This window comes from Mastigoproctus giganteus, chromosome 5 (genome assembly GCF_048544385.1).
Source record: "Mastigoproctus giganteus isolate SK-2022 chromosome 5, ASM4854438v1, whole genome shotgun sequence".
NCBI classification, from domain to species: domain Eukaryota; kingdom Metazoa; phylum Arthropoda; class Arachnida; order Uropygi; family Thelyphonidae; genus Mastigoproctus; species Mastigoproctus giganteus.
The window spans coordinates 107,143,849-107,158,140 of record NC_143579.1 but is presented as its reverse complement, the minus strand read 5'-3'; the positions used below and the strand labels follow the sequence as shown (position 1 = coordinate 107,158,140).

The 14,292-nt window shown below is 37.3% G+C and overlaps 1 protein-coding gene across 1 annotated transcript in view; it reads left to right on the top strand.

Annotated features, from left to right (window-relative positions):
- LOC150085622 (uncharacterized) overlaps positions 1–14,292 on the top strand; it is a 298,691-nt gene that overhangs the window by 274,688 nt on the left and 9,711 nt on the right. Inside the window, exons 15-16 of the mRNA XM_090374621.1 lie at positions 182–300; positions 11,656–11,729. Of these exons, the coding sequence (XP_090230747.1) occupies positions 182–300; positions 11,656–11,729 (193 nt within the window). The remainder of the gene's footprint in view (positions 1–181; positions 301–11,655; positions 11,730–14,292) is intronic.

Genomic DNA, 14,292 nt, shown 5'->3' with positions numbered 1-14,292 from the left:
TTGTATTAAGTCATCACAGAAAGGATGCAAACTACTGTTTTTAGGGCTATATATGAGGAGAGCAAGTACCTTCTGTACTTGCCCTCCTCCCTTTTTACATTCCTAGTTAGGATACATGTGTTATATCAGCTATTATGATATAATCGACATGGGAATTCAACCACGATTAATTTTTCTTTAGGTGGAAGGAAGAAAATCGAAGAAATGTATCATTCTCCTTGTGATAGGTCGGAATTTTACTCAATGAGTGATCTCTTAAAACCGCCCATCCTTTTTACTCCTGCCGAAGACCTTGACAAGGTAAGAACTAATTCTGTTATATTAGAAATGAGAACAGTATTTTGTATTTAATATAGTATTAGAAAGGATAGAGGGTGAAGATAATTTGTCTATTACTTTGGTTAACTTCCGAAGAATTTAGCATCCTATTTGAGCGAATAATTTCTTCGAAAGATAGGGTCTAATGTGGATGGAGAGAGCGATTTCTTTTTCTTCTCATTATCAAATAACCAGACAGCGACATTAACGCCATCTATCGATTAACGAGATTACTTCACAGGATGTACCATCCGGGATCCCTCCTCGATTGTCCTCTTACTGAATTTTTACAGAATGATGACTTTAGCAATTATTCATGTAATTGACGTGTATTTAAGTTTATTGTGGTCGAAGATAAAATTACAACTAACCCGAATAGGCAGTTTAATATCAGTTATTATTTCCTGAAGATAAAATTCCACAGCAGATTTCGAAACGTAGAAAAAACATCCTTAATTAAGGGCTGATTTGGATTTGATCATAAAAACAGCCTTGCGCAATTTTATCTTGAACTACCCAATGAATTGAACTTAATTATAGACGTGGAACGATGCTTCTTTATTTCGTTCATCGTTCCTAACATCGTAATAGCAATTACGCTTTTTCTGATATTTTTATTTATTAATTTTCTGAAAATTTTCCGCTTGATATATGACCGCAAAGGTGCTGCCATGTCGGAGGTTTAAAAACAAAAACAAAAGCTGTATTCGTAGGCGTGCTTTTCCCCCCACTAAACGCGAAATCAGTATGCCCCTCGAGCTTTTAGATTTTACTGACTTTCCTCAAAGAAGTACACTTATCTTTAATGTTGCTTATTTTGGCGATGTCTGAAGGCCGCTTGAAGCCAATAAATATTGCGGGGTATATCCTATTGTATGTGGTACTTGTCCACCTGTAAAAAAATTGGACTTCGCTGATTTTTCCTTTCCGCCTTAATAAGCGACCAACAGAGCAATTTAGAGCCGTTGTGGGGAACCCTTGGCCACAGAGTACCAGGGGTCACATCAGTTCTTCGCTCATCTGCCTGCCTTAAGGAAGTTGGAGGGATAGTTTCGTGATTTGCTTACGTTATTTTAGTTGGATTTCTTCTAACCTAACGATTATCCTCCAGTTCTTCTCCCTTCGTTTCTTCTCCAAATGGTCCAACTAATGCCATAAATACAAGGAGAGCGATTTCAAGATTACCCTTAGATTGTATCCGGATGTGACTTTTCCGTTTTGGCTTAGTATGATTCCGCTCTTTGAATGTTATCTTCTTATTTGATCCTCTCTTGGAGGAAACCTCGAATATAAAGAATGAAGATTTCTCCTTACCAAATTAAGTAATTTGACCGGGGAAGTCATTCCAAGTTCAAATTTGATATTGTTCAAGGCCAAGATGGGGAAGATTTGAATTCCAGAAAAATTACAAAGTCAATCCAGTACAGGAATTTCGAAACTATTTAACAAAATCTTCCCCCTTCTCTTCAGAGTTTAAAATCACACAGTCCTTCACATTCTGCTCCTGTAATATGAATAAAATGCTTTTAATTAACAACTTTTTAAATTTAAGTCGATCTTAGGATTGTATGGCCAAAACAAATTGCTAGTTTTTATGAGCGGAGTCAGTTCGGAGGTATTCACTCTATCTGGAAAGTGTTCCTCAGAGTTCGGTGCCTGTCACTCTTCTTTTTTTTTTTTTTTTTTTTTTTTTTTTTAATGTTTGAACGATCAGGATTAACGTTTTTAAGTACTTCGTCTTATTGATGTCATTCTCCGACGACATAAAACTTGTTTAAAATATTCATTCATCTAACGACTTTGCCAGTCTGAACTGTCTGGTCCAGTTACTGTTTGTTTGGTCGTCAGCCAATAATAGTTTAGATTTAAATACTGCTGAGCAGTGCGTAGCACACGCTTCTTGATTAGACCAGGTTTCGAGCCCGTGACCACCAAAAACGGAGGATGCGGAAAGGTCAGGGAATGACCACCGCATATCCCCGGAGCAATATGGCCTTAGTTGCTAATACTCCTAAAAACCAAATAACTACAAATGCTGCTGAATTTAAAACTGATGTTTGTATATTCTAACAAGAAAAATGTTTATTAGAAATATGGCCCCAGGTGCCAAGCGATTTTGTGATCAAGTGTATTTGCCAGTGAATTGCGCTCTCTTGAATAAGTAAAATCGTCTTCTTTATTTACAGCGTTACACTAACAATCAATTAAATAAGCTTCAGTAAAGAAATCACTTTACTTGAACAGGAGGAAAATTAACCTTCTTTCTTTTTTTCCCCCTTTTTTTTCTTTGCATATTACTACTAACCCACTACCGCTTGGTCACAAAGGTGGCACTGCTCCTGCCTCCACGTGGCGGGGCTGGTAACCTGGAGGGGAAAAGATCTCCCTTCCAGGGCGAAATGGAGCAAGAAGTCCATAAAACCCAGAAAAACACTGGGTACACAGAAGAAACTCTAACAAGGCAAGAACAAGAGGAGTCTGGTTCTGTCGCAGCAAAACGTCAAAAGACTGACGTAGGCAGAATCCGAACCCCTACCTTTTTAATTATACATTCAACTCAAGAACAACCAGTTGGAAAACTCTCCCCTTTCCTAGTGCAAAAAAGCCTAGAAAGCATAATAGGTACTCCCAAGACAGTTCGTCGGTTAAGACCTGGAGACCTACTGGTTGAAGTTGTCACTGCCAGACAATCTGAACAACTGCAAAAATTACAATCCTTTGGTGGAATTTCGGTCAGCGTTTCACCGCACGTTTCCTTGAACACGTCAAGAGGTGTCATCACTGAGTGGGACCTCCTCAATTTTTCAGATGAAGAACTCAAACAAGAATTACGAGAAGAAGGAGTCATCAATGTAAGGCGAATTCTCACGAAGAAGGATAATGTACTGGTTCCTACCCGGACTATAATCCTTACTTTTGATAATCCTAAACCACCAACATTGATCAAAGCCGGTTACCTTAACTGCCGAGTTAAACCATACATACCAAATCCATTACGCTGCTATAAGTGCCAGAAATTTGGGCACTCACAGACGGTCTGCAGAGGAGCAGCTGCCTGTGCCACATGTGGATCCACTGAACATTCTACAAATGACTGCACTAACACAACTCCAAACTGCATTAACTGTAAAGAAGCCCATCCCGCGTATTCGAAGGAGTGTCCCCTTTGGAAACGCGAAAAACAGATACAGCGATACAAAACTGAACATAATGTAACCTACCAAGAAGCTAAAAAATCCTTACCAGTTCCAAATACTAACAAGCCAAGTTATGCCCAAATAACCAAAAATCATGTATCAATTGCTACCCAAACAGAGGTCACCATACCACCAACAAAGTCACTAGCTGAATGGGCAAAGTCAATATTGTCCTCAGTGCCAACACCCCAAACAAAAAGCAAACAAAGCAAAGCAATAAATACGCCGATCACAATACAACCAGATGCCACTCAACAGCAAAATACTACAGTGTCTACCACTCCCGACTCAAACCAAACAGACTACATGGATTCAGAAGATAATTCAAACCAAGATGGACAGATTTTAGAACTTTTTACTGAAGAGGAGATGGATACAGCGAAACCTTATTTCCCAAAGAAGGGAAAAGGTAAACTTGAGCGATCTAAACCTTCTGCACCTCGAAAACAAATCGAGGGCCCCACTAAACCAAAATAATGCTTACTTTCTTACAATGGAACTGCAGAGGCTATCGCAGTAATTTTGCTGACATCCGAGATCTCCTTTCGCAGTATGATCCTATTGCCTTCTGCCTACAAGAAACCAATCTAACACCAAATATAATTGTTTCCCTTCAGAAATACGTAATACATCGGCAAGATCGTGTTGCCTACAATCTGAACAACGTTGCACATGGAGGAGTAGCGCTGATCATCAACTCCCAGATACCCTCAAAAGTAATTCCACTAAAGACAAATCTTGAAGCAGTTGCTGCACGAATCAATGTCAACTTTGATTTAACCATAGTCTCATTATACTTACCACCTAACCAAAACATAAGCTACGCTGAATTAGAAGAACTAGTGATCCAGCTTCCCAAACCCTATTGTATCCTAGGAGACCTGAACAGTCACCATCCGCTGTGGGGAAACCACAACCTGGACAAGCGCGGAAAAACTATCGAAAAATTACTTGATCAACACAATCTAATAACTCTCAATAATGGAGCCCACACTTATACGCATCTTCCCACAGGATCTACATCAGCTATTGATGTCTCTTTATGCTCAGCAACCATATACCCTCTGTTCGGATGGACTATTCACAGCAACCCACTGGGCAGTGATCATTACCCTGTGATATGCCGCATTGATACAAGCGTTCCCCATATTTTTTACCGAATCCCAAAATGGATATTCTCCAGAGCTGATTGGGATATGTACAAGCAGCTAGCTACACTAGAAGAAAAACAAGTTCAACAAACACCTATAAACTTGGCAGTAGAACATATATCTAACAAAATACTGCAAGCAGCGGACAAAGCAATTCCGAAACGATCCACTAAAATATCGGCCCGCTGTAAAGTGTGGTGGAATAATGAATGTAGTGCCGCAAAAAAAGAGAAGAACAGAGCATGGAACATCTTCAGAAAGTTCCCAACAACAGAAAACCTCATCTGCTTTAAAAGGGCAAGGGCAAAAGCAAAACGAGTTAGACAGACCAGCAAAAGGGAAGCATGGAGGCGTTTCGCTTCCACAATTACAAAAATGACAAAAACCCAAACAGTTTGGGCTAAAATACAGCGTATGTATGCAAAACATCCAAGTGTCAACTGTCCCATGCTTAATGTAAATGGCTCTGATATTTCAAAACCAGAGGAGATTGCAAACGCTCTAGGTAGATCTTTCAAGGAAATATCAGCTGTGACATCATACTCGCCACAATTCCAGACACTCAAAGCACAAGCTGAAAAACACTCAATTAATTTTGAATCAACATCCAGTGCTGCATACAATCTCCCTTTCACAATGTCAGAATTACATCATGCTCTAGCCTCCACTAAACTCAGTGCAGCAGGTCCAGATGGAATACATTACATAATGATAGCAAAACTCACTGAATCTGCACTCAAGACACTATTATTGCTCTTCAACAGAATATTCAAAGAAAACACTTTCCCTGACAAATGGCGGCATGCTTATGTTTTGGCTTTTCCAAAACCTGGAAAAGATTCTTCAAATCCGCAGCATTACCGACCTATTGCACTCACCAGCTGTCTATGCAAGGTAATGGAAAAAATGATCAACGCTCGGCTATCCTGGTTTCTAGGTCGAAATAACCTTATGAATCCAGTGCAGTGTGGCTTTCGTGAAGGTAGATCCACTCTTGACCTATTGATTAAGACAGAAATAAACATCCGTGACGCCTTCGTACGCAAAGAACATCTTGCGATGGTCCTATTTGACATTGAAAAAGCGTTTGACACTGCTTGGAGATACGGTATAATGCGAAATCTATACGATCTGGGATTACGCGGACACCTACCACAGTTTATAAGAAACTTCCTACAACACCGCTCATTTCAAGTTCGATTTCACAACCACTTATCTTCAAAGTTCATACAGGAAGAAGGAGTGCCCCAAGGATCAGTGCTAAGTGCTACCCTCTTTAATATAAAAATGAACTCAATAACACAGGACCTGCCACAAACAATATCCACTACCCTGTATGCCGATGACTTTAGTATCGCCTGCCATTCTCCTAATATGCGGATGGTAGAGAGACAGCTGCAATGTGCAATCAACAAAATAGCAAAATGGGCCCAAAACAATGGTTTTCGCCTGTCAAACCAAAAGACTGTCGGTATACACTTTTGCAGGAAGCGTAACCTACACCTACACCCAGAACTTCGACTAGAAAATCAAATCATACCAGTTGTCCCTAGTGTCCGCTTTCTTGGTGTGATACTTGACCAAAAGCTCACCTTCCTGGAACATATAAAAACACTCAGGATCACCTGTCTTAAAAGGCTAAATATCTTAAGAGTTCTATCAGGCACAACATGGGGAGCTGACCGATACACACTATTACAGTTGTACCATGTGCTAATACGTTCCCGTCTAGACTATGGTTCTGTAGTTTATAGCTCTGCTAGACAAAGTGCTTTACGCTGGCTTGATCCTGTGCACCACAGTGCTCTACGTCTTGCACTGGGGGCGTACCGAACATCACCTGTCCATAGCCTATATGCTGAAGCACATGAAACCTCCCTGCAGCTACGCAGACAAATGCTTCTATTACAATATGCAGTAAAACTCAAAGGGCATCCAAACCATCCCACTTGGAACGGACTTTTCTCCCCTAAATGGATAAACCTATACCAAGCCTATCCATCAATAAATCCACCAACTGGGATACGTCTTTGCTCATTGCAGGCCGATTGGCAAATTGACTTTAGTAAAATACAGCCCACTGCCTCTCATGAAGTTCCACCTTGGACATACTATATACCACCGTGTGACTTTTCATTGACAGCATGGGGAAAACACACCTTATCCCAACAGAACGCACTGCAAATGTACACCGCACTGAGAACCCAGCACGGCCAGTACACACCAATTTACACAGACGGGTCTAAAACTAACAATCATGTTGGAGCAGCAGCAGTATTTCCCAACACAACTATATCCAAGAAACTCCCTTTAGAATGTAGCAGCTATACTGCAGAACTTTGTGCTATCCACATAGCCTTAAACTATGCACTCTCTAAAACCATATTGCACAGTGTTGTATATACAGACTCCATTAGTGCTATCCAAGCCATACAACGCAATACAAAAAATGATAACCCCTTACTTGGACAGATCTGGAATACTCTGACAAAGTTAAACCACAAGAAACAACAAGTTCTGTTATGTTGGATCCCTGGTCATGCTGGAATTTCTGGAAATGAACAGGCCGACCTAGCTGCCAAAACTGCTACCGACCCTATAGCCCAAGCCTTTACTACACCTGCATCTGACTACAAGTACATTATAAAGAAACAATGTATGGAACAATGGCAACGCATCTGGCAGAGTCAGGCCAATAACAAATTACTCGGCATTAAAAAAGATCTCAAACCATGGAAGTCTAGTATTCGTGAGAACCGTCATGAAGAAGTTGTATTAGCCCGATTACGAATAGGTCACACACACCTGACACATCTCTATCTACTTACAGCCGCTGATCCACCACGTTGCACAAACTGCAAAGCCCAACTTACAGTCCAACACATACTCATTGACTGCCCGATTTATAAAAATGAGCGTCAAACTTTATTTGCCTCTTTTTCAGCAACGAATTCTCCGAGCATTGCCCATCTTTTAGCAGATATGCCACATGTAGACAAAGTCTTCACTTTCCTTAAAGAGATAAAACTGTATAACACACTGTAAACGTTAACTGCAATATAAAAAAAAAAAAAAAAAAAAAAAAGCACTAAACTTTACCAGAGTTAGGCGCATTATGGCCATGTTGCTCTTGCGCCGTAAAGCCCACACTCAAACAAACATATTAGAAATATATTATAAATAACTTTATTATACATTGAGTTTATAAGCAAACGGATTTAGGGATTCTGTTCATACCTCTAATGCTTCTTCCAGTTCTGAAAATTTGTGCAATGTGAGATCGGCCCACAAAATGCTAGACTTTATTCGAAAATTTTCAGTTATATTTAAAAATGTAACCATACTTTGTTACTTACGTATGTGCTACTCTGGTTCTTCATGTACTGAAATACCCGGTACCTATTTGGTGTCCGCGTGGCAATACCAACTTTCGAATTCTGGAGAGGACAACAATGAAAATGACAACAGTGAAATGATGTACAAATTTTGACTCCATTTTATTAATTCTGTTGTCAATTATTCATTTCTTTGGAGATGTACTCTATTAAATGAATTTAACTCAAGGGGCGACTCCCATTTCTTCCATTTGAACTGTTGTCCATATAGAAGAGCCCATTTTAAGAATTCCTCTATTCACCATGGGGCTCGAACCCGGATCTCCCCTAAACGAGCGACAAGTGGTGGAACCACTCTATTGTTACGAAGGATATACGGAAAAATAAGGGCATCTCCAGTTGATAACCAGTGTCATAAAGCTGAATTTTATTTAAAAAAAACAAAAAAAAAAAAAAAAAAAAAACGCTTCGTTGTGGCGCCATCTAGCGAGTCATCATACTTTCCCAAGAAGTTTTTATTATTGTGAACTCTTTTTTTTAAAAACACAGTCCGAAACTTGAACTGGAAATTTAAAAAATATAAAAATAAATTTATCAAAAATTAGTTTTGAAAAAATAAAAATATAATGATAGGAAACTAAAATAAAGGCTATAATTTTAATCCATACATCAAAATGCACTAACGATCTTTTATTTATTTAATTTTTTTAAAAAATTCTCCAAGCACGTCAGTCAGTATTATCTCATTTAAGAGTGAAGTACTTAAAAATAACGATGTCCTTATCATTTGCTGTCTAAACAGTTTTTCCTTATCGCAGTCAGGATTAATTATTGCGAGCTGTATAATTTATTGTGACGTGTATTTTAATAATCCAGTTCAGTAAGACTGTAGTGACAAGGTTAATAGCTATAGCAGTGCCTTTCACACACCATTACATGTTTGAAATAACTTTTGACAGCATCCACTTGAAACAGAAAAATACAAAAGTATGAAGTGCTCAAGAAAAACGAAAAAAAATATATATGTATATCGAAATTCTTCAGATGGGTGAACTTGCAGATTAGGCCTGAAAACAGACGTTGAAAGCAATAATCGATTGTTCGAATATTTTTTTTCTTTTTTCCCAAAAAGTTTCTTATTATTTTTGCCTGGGATTTGGCTTTTTAATGAATTTAAATAATGATAATATCTGAGTGTCTTCAAATAACTGCCGAATTATTATAATCTTTTAATACTTCGATGGGCGCCTCCGTAGCCAGATGGGAAGGAGCAGTGCGTAGCACACGCTTCTTGATTAGACCGGGGTTCGAGCCCGTTACCACCAGATGCGGAAAGGTGAGGGAATGACCACCGCATATCCCCGGAGCAATATGGCCTTAGTTGCTAATGCTCCTAAAAACCAAATAACAAACAAACAATACTTCGATGGCTATCGAAGTTAAAAATAAGAACCATTGCTTTGGTCATAGATAAAAAAAAAAAAAGCACGACTCCAATAGAACTTAAACTTCATTTCCGTGATCATCCAGTGTTTGTTTAGATGTCCTTATTTTATTCTAAAGTAAAGTAATAGAGAAATTCGTTAAATGCCAGATTTGTACGACCATGAAATCTATTAATTATCACAAATATGAATCCCATCGCTGTCGACGGTCCTCAGGAAACACTTGAGGGAAACTCAATTAATTACGGTCGACATTTCAAAGCATCTGATTGAGTTTGGCTTTAAAGGCTTCCTAAGTAAGGTCCATCTTGTAGGATGTCTTCCGCAACCTAAGTACCTGTAAAACTCTACATTTAGTTCTGCTAATGGCCACCTGCGTCCTTCCTCCCCATTTAGAACAATCCGTCCTTGACGCATGCATTCTGTTTCTCCTTCCTACATGACTTATCTACAAATGTTAATACGTGCACTATAAATCCACTTTTATTCGAAGTCAGTCCAACTATTTTGCACTCACTAATTATCGTCCACTCGTGAGCCACCTACAAGTTCGCCAAACTAAATTAATTACGAAGTATTTATTTTATAATAATAAAATAAAATATTGGTGAAAATTTAACCAATAATTATTATAGCCCATTCTAACAGGTTACTGCTGACTCAGCATTCATCCGTCATGGTATTATGGATTTCACCAATCTTTTATTTTATTATTATAAAATAAATGCATCTTAATTAATTAAAATCAAAAGTACAACATTATATATATATATATATATATATATATATACACTATTATTATAATTATATATATTACACTATATATATTATAATATTTATTTAAATGTTTTTATAAAAACATATTATAAATAATATATAGAATAGATTTGTGTGCATTCTGAATTAATTAACAGGTTACCCACTCCTCACATATCTCTCGCCTTGTATTGAATATCGAGAGTACATTATTTGTTTTCTGAGAGCGAAACGGTTCGAGGATATATGGGTTTTTTTATTCTTATTAGTTTCAACGAGCATTAACAATACGTATGATAAAAGTAAAAACAGCATAAATCACTTCATGGAGGAACGTAGAGTGATAATGCTTTAGATAAGAGCTGCTGCTGAACATTATTAACAGCGCAATCTAATGCTGCTTGAAACCATTAGCAACTAGCTAATTTACTCAATTCTTCCCCAACTTCTCTCCCCTTCCTTCCCATAAAATTATACGCAGCTTAATGAGGAAAATTGTTTGGGGTTGTTTCCCGGACACCATCTTGTCGCCTGTCATGTATTTGCCGTAGTATCATAGAGATAAAAACATTTTAATGGAAATATTTCTCGTGTTATGATTCTGACCACACCTTTAATAGTTAACACGTTGTACATTGTCTGCCAGTCATGTTCGAATGTAGTCATCATCGCGAAATGTTTGCTTAAAATGGGGTTACTTTGGTTCCAAATTCATTCAGATCTTTACTGCTCTCCTATTCAGGTGATTAGGAAAAAGTAACAAAACATCAGACAATACACCAGCGTGCTTTTCTTCTGTCTGTACCGTCCCGCTACAGAAAGAGAAGATTATATTTCTTCACCTCTTTAAACAGGATGTGAAGAAGCATAATGTGACCATAGAAAGTTGGATTATTATGATGTGGGAGGTGAACATTACCATTCTTGTGCTATCATTTAATGTATGCGGTAAGTGCCTGAAGGGACCATGTAATTCCCTTCCCCACAAAATGAATAAACATTCACTAGATATTACAGCACTTTAGAAAAGTTCCAGTAATGTAGGTCACTTTTGGAGCTACTGCTTCCTTTTAGAAGGGTCATCGCTGTCACAATTAGTCTGATAGCTGCATGCGACCCCTAAAAAAAAGAGTATATCAAAGAGGCGAAGTTAGTCGGTCTAGGACAGCCTGGTATTTATTTATTTCTCTTAGAAACTGCGATTTTCCTCTCTCAAAATAGGCAAACCGCCTTAGAATACACTGAATTCACACTCGCGATATATTAGTGCCTCATGGCATTAGTGGCCTTGAGGAAATCTCAAAATAAACAAACCTGCAAGCACGAGAGGTAATTATAAATGAGTATTCGCCGGCCCTTTAATAATGAAACCTATTTTAAACCTGTTACTTAAAATTCTAGCAGAGTTTCGTTTTAGAAAAGGAACCATAGACTGACTGATGTTGTTTTATAGGTAACGGGAGTAGAACTGAGTTTTTATACTCATCCGGCCCCTGTTTTAGCAGAAGAAGCCGAAGATAGCCCGGGGTAAGTGTATACACTATTACATTTACTAGAATAATAGCTTATTGTATATTTTTTTACTTGTTTAAATTACCTTGAAGCAACAGTTTATATAGTTAGAATTTGTGTAACGGAAGGTCAGTATTATTTTCCGCTCGACTGCCTTTTAAGTCAAATATTTAAATTGAATACATCACTGCGCGACATAATTTCGTGTGTGTCAGTGCTGCCATCTGTTGGCATATTAGAGTCTCTTCTTAGCCAAGTTAATCACACGTGTTAATATCATTAATATCAATCGATAGGAATGGAAACTAAGTAACACATGTAAATTATCGGTACCTGATAATGCATAATTTAATAACAAATACAGCCTGAATTTAGTGTAGTATTGGACTTTTGTCAACATCTATAATAAATATAAAAGGAGCAGAAAAGAAAAAAATTCCTTAACAGGTATTAAAATTACAATGATTTTGTTAATTTACCAGATGTTGGTTTTAAATGATTGCCACAGTGTATCTATTACTTATTATTAAATAATTTGTTTATTTATTTCAAAATAAATAAACAATAAATTAAAAACAAATTCTGAAATTTGATGGCTCGTGCAATATATTGCATAAAAAAGCTTATGCAAATACATTGACCAGACTTTAAATGCATATGTACAGATATGAGTTAGATATATTTATAGATAATTGATTCCTAAAATAACTAAATAATTTCGCGAGCTCTTTTTGGGGGTTTGCAAATGGTACGAGCCTCTGCATGACATTAAAATTTCTTTGTATTTTGGGTGTCGGCCGATAAAATTAAGAACTCAAAGTGGTCCGTGGTCGAAAAAAAAAAAAAAAAAAATGCATGACACTGCTCCTCACTGTATAATTTATCTTTAATGGACTTAGTTGATTTTTTTAAATTAGAAGTCACTTTTTGTTTAGAAGTTTCTTATTTGCATAACTCCTCTGGATCGAGAGCAGTTGCTTAGCTACAGATGTTATATGTTTTGACACATCACGAAAGGATTAGTATGTCCCTATGCCTGGCAGCTTGCCAAATAAGGCAGATTAATAGCTAAAACTGGCAGTACAACTAATGCAAAAAGTGTGAGAATAGTGGCTGTAATTGCTTCTTTAAACGCAAGCAGGGATCCATGTAATAACGAGAAAGTAAATATACTGTATTAGACAGCGAAGAGAAATATTTACATTACTTAACAGAGAATTCTTCAGGAAGTGAAGCGTAGCAGTCTAGAATCAAAATATAGACATCCTATTGGAAGGAATGAATAGGTGAAATGGGAGGCTGATGCTATATGAACAAGTTTTAATCTGAATATCAGAACACAGATTTAGTGTCAAATCCTAGTTAAAGGAATTATTCCAGTCAGAAAAAATTCTTAATGTTGGGCACCAGATTCATTCTTAACAGTATTAAAATCTTCTATAAAGGCTGTGCCCAACATGTACAATAAAATCAGTTTATTTCACTTTTATACCATTTTAATAATCCAGTTTAGTATTCTTTATAAAATGTACCTGGATGATAATTTTATTACCATACTAGACTCAGGGTTTCATTCGTGGTTATTTTACGAATGAAATATTTATGAAATTTCTTATTGGCCTTGGCTATTTCATCAACAGGTGCTGAAAAAAAAAAAGTACACTGCAGACTCTGAATAATTAACACTTCCATTAACCTCGTAAATAAAGCACTCTCCCCCACATACCACCGAAGCCGTGCTCGGAACAGTCAAGCAGAACAGGTGGAGCTATATTACTTTCATGTTATGGTGGTTGCCCTCAATCTTCTAGGTTATACACGCGATTTAATTGAGGGCTGAACATTAACAGCTGTGTTTCTGTTTGTATAGCGTTAAGTACTCATTACGCATAAAGTTTTTATCACGAACTCTCAAGCTGTGTTTGGCCTTTTCTAATATTGACTAACCAAAAAAGACGTTTTCTCCCAGTGAACCTTTTTAAAATGTTACCGAATTAGTTCTTTAACCCCTCAGCGAAAAACATCATCTGTAAAGAGGTGGACTTAAGTAGAATGATGTGATCATTTGTAAACTATGAGGATACCCGGAAGAAGAATACAACTTGGTACTTTAACAATTCCTATTTACTCAGTTTTAAATTTAAACTGAAATTTTAATGGAGGGCGACTTCCATAAAATGGAAGTCGCCCATCCCATTTTTTTCCTAATCAACGGAATAAATTCACTTCCTGTAGTTCCTCATTTTGAGCATCGCCCTTTATTATCTCCTTTTTAATAAATTAGATTATCTATAGTTATTCTGATATATACGGTGCTGTTTTTACTTTTACAATACCGTAATACACTCCTTTGAGTAGCCATTTGTCCTTACGCATGAGTGTCCATCTACACATCTCATAACAGTCCTTTGAATATCATTTGAATAGTATATTTCAACAAAATCACCCTCATCTTGAATTTAAAGTTGTAGATTTACTCACAAATGTGTGGATTAAGTTATGCAATTTTGCTTTATGAGTGGATACGATTTATGCATATTTATAAAGTTCATCAAGAATTATTCAAGCTTCTAAGCAT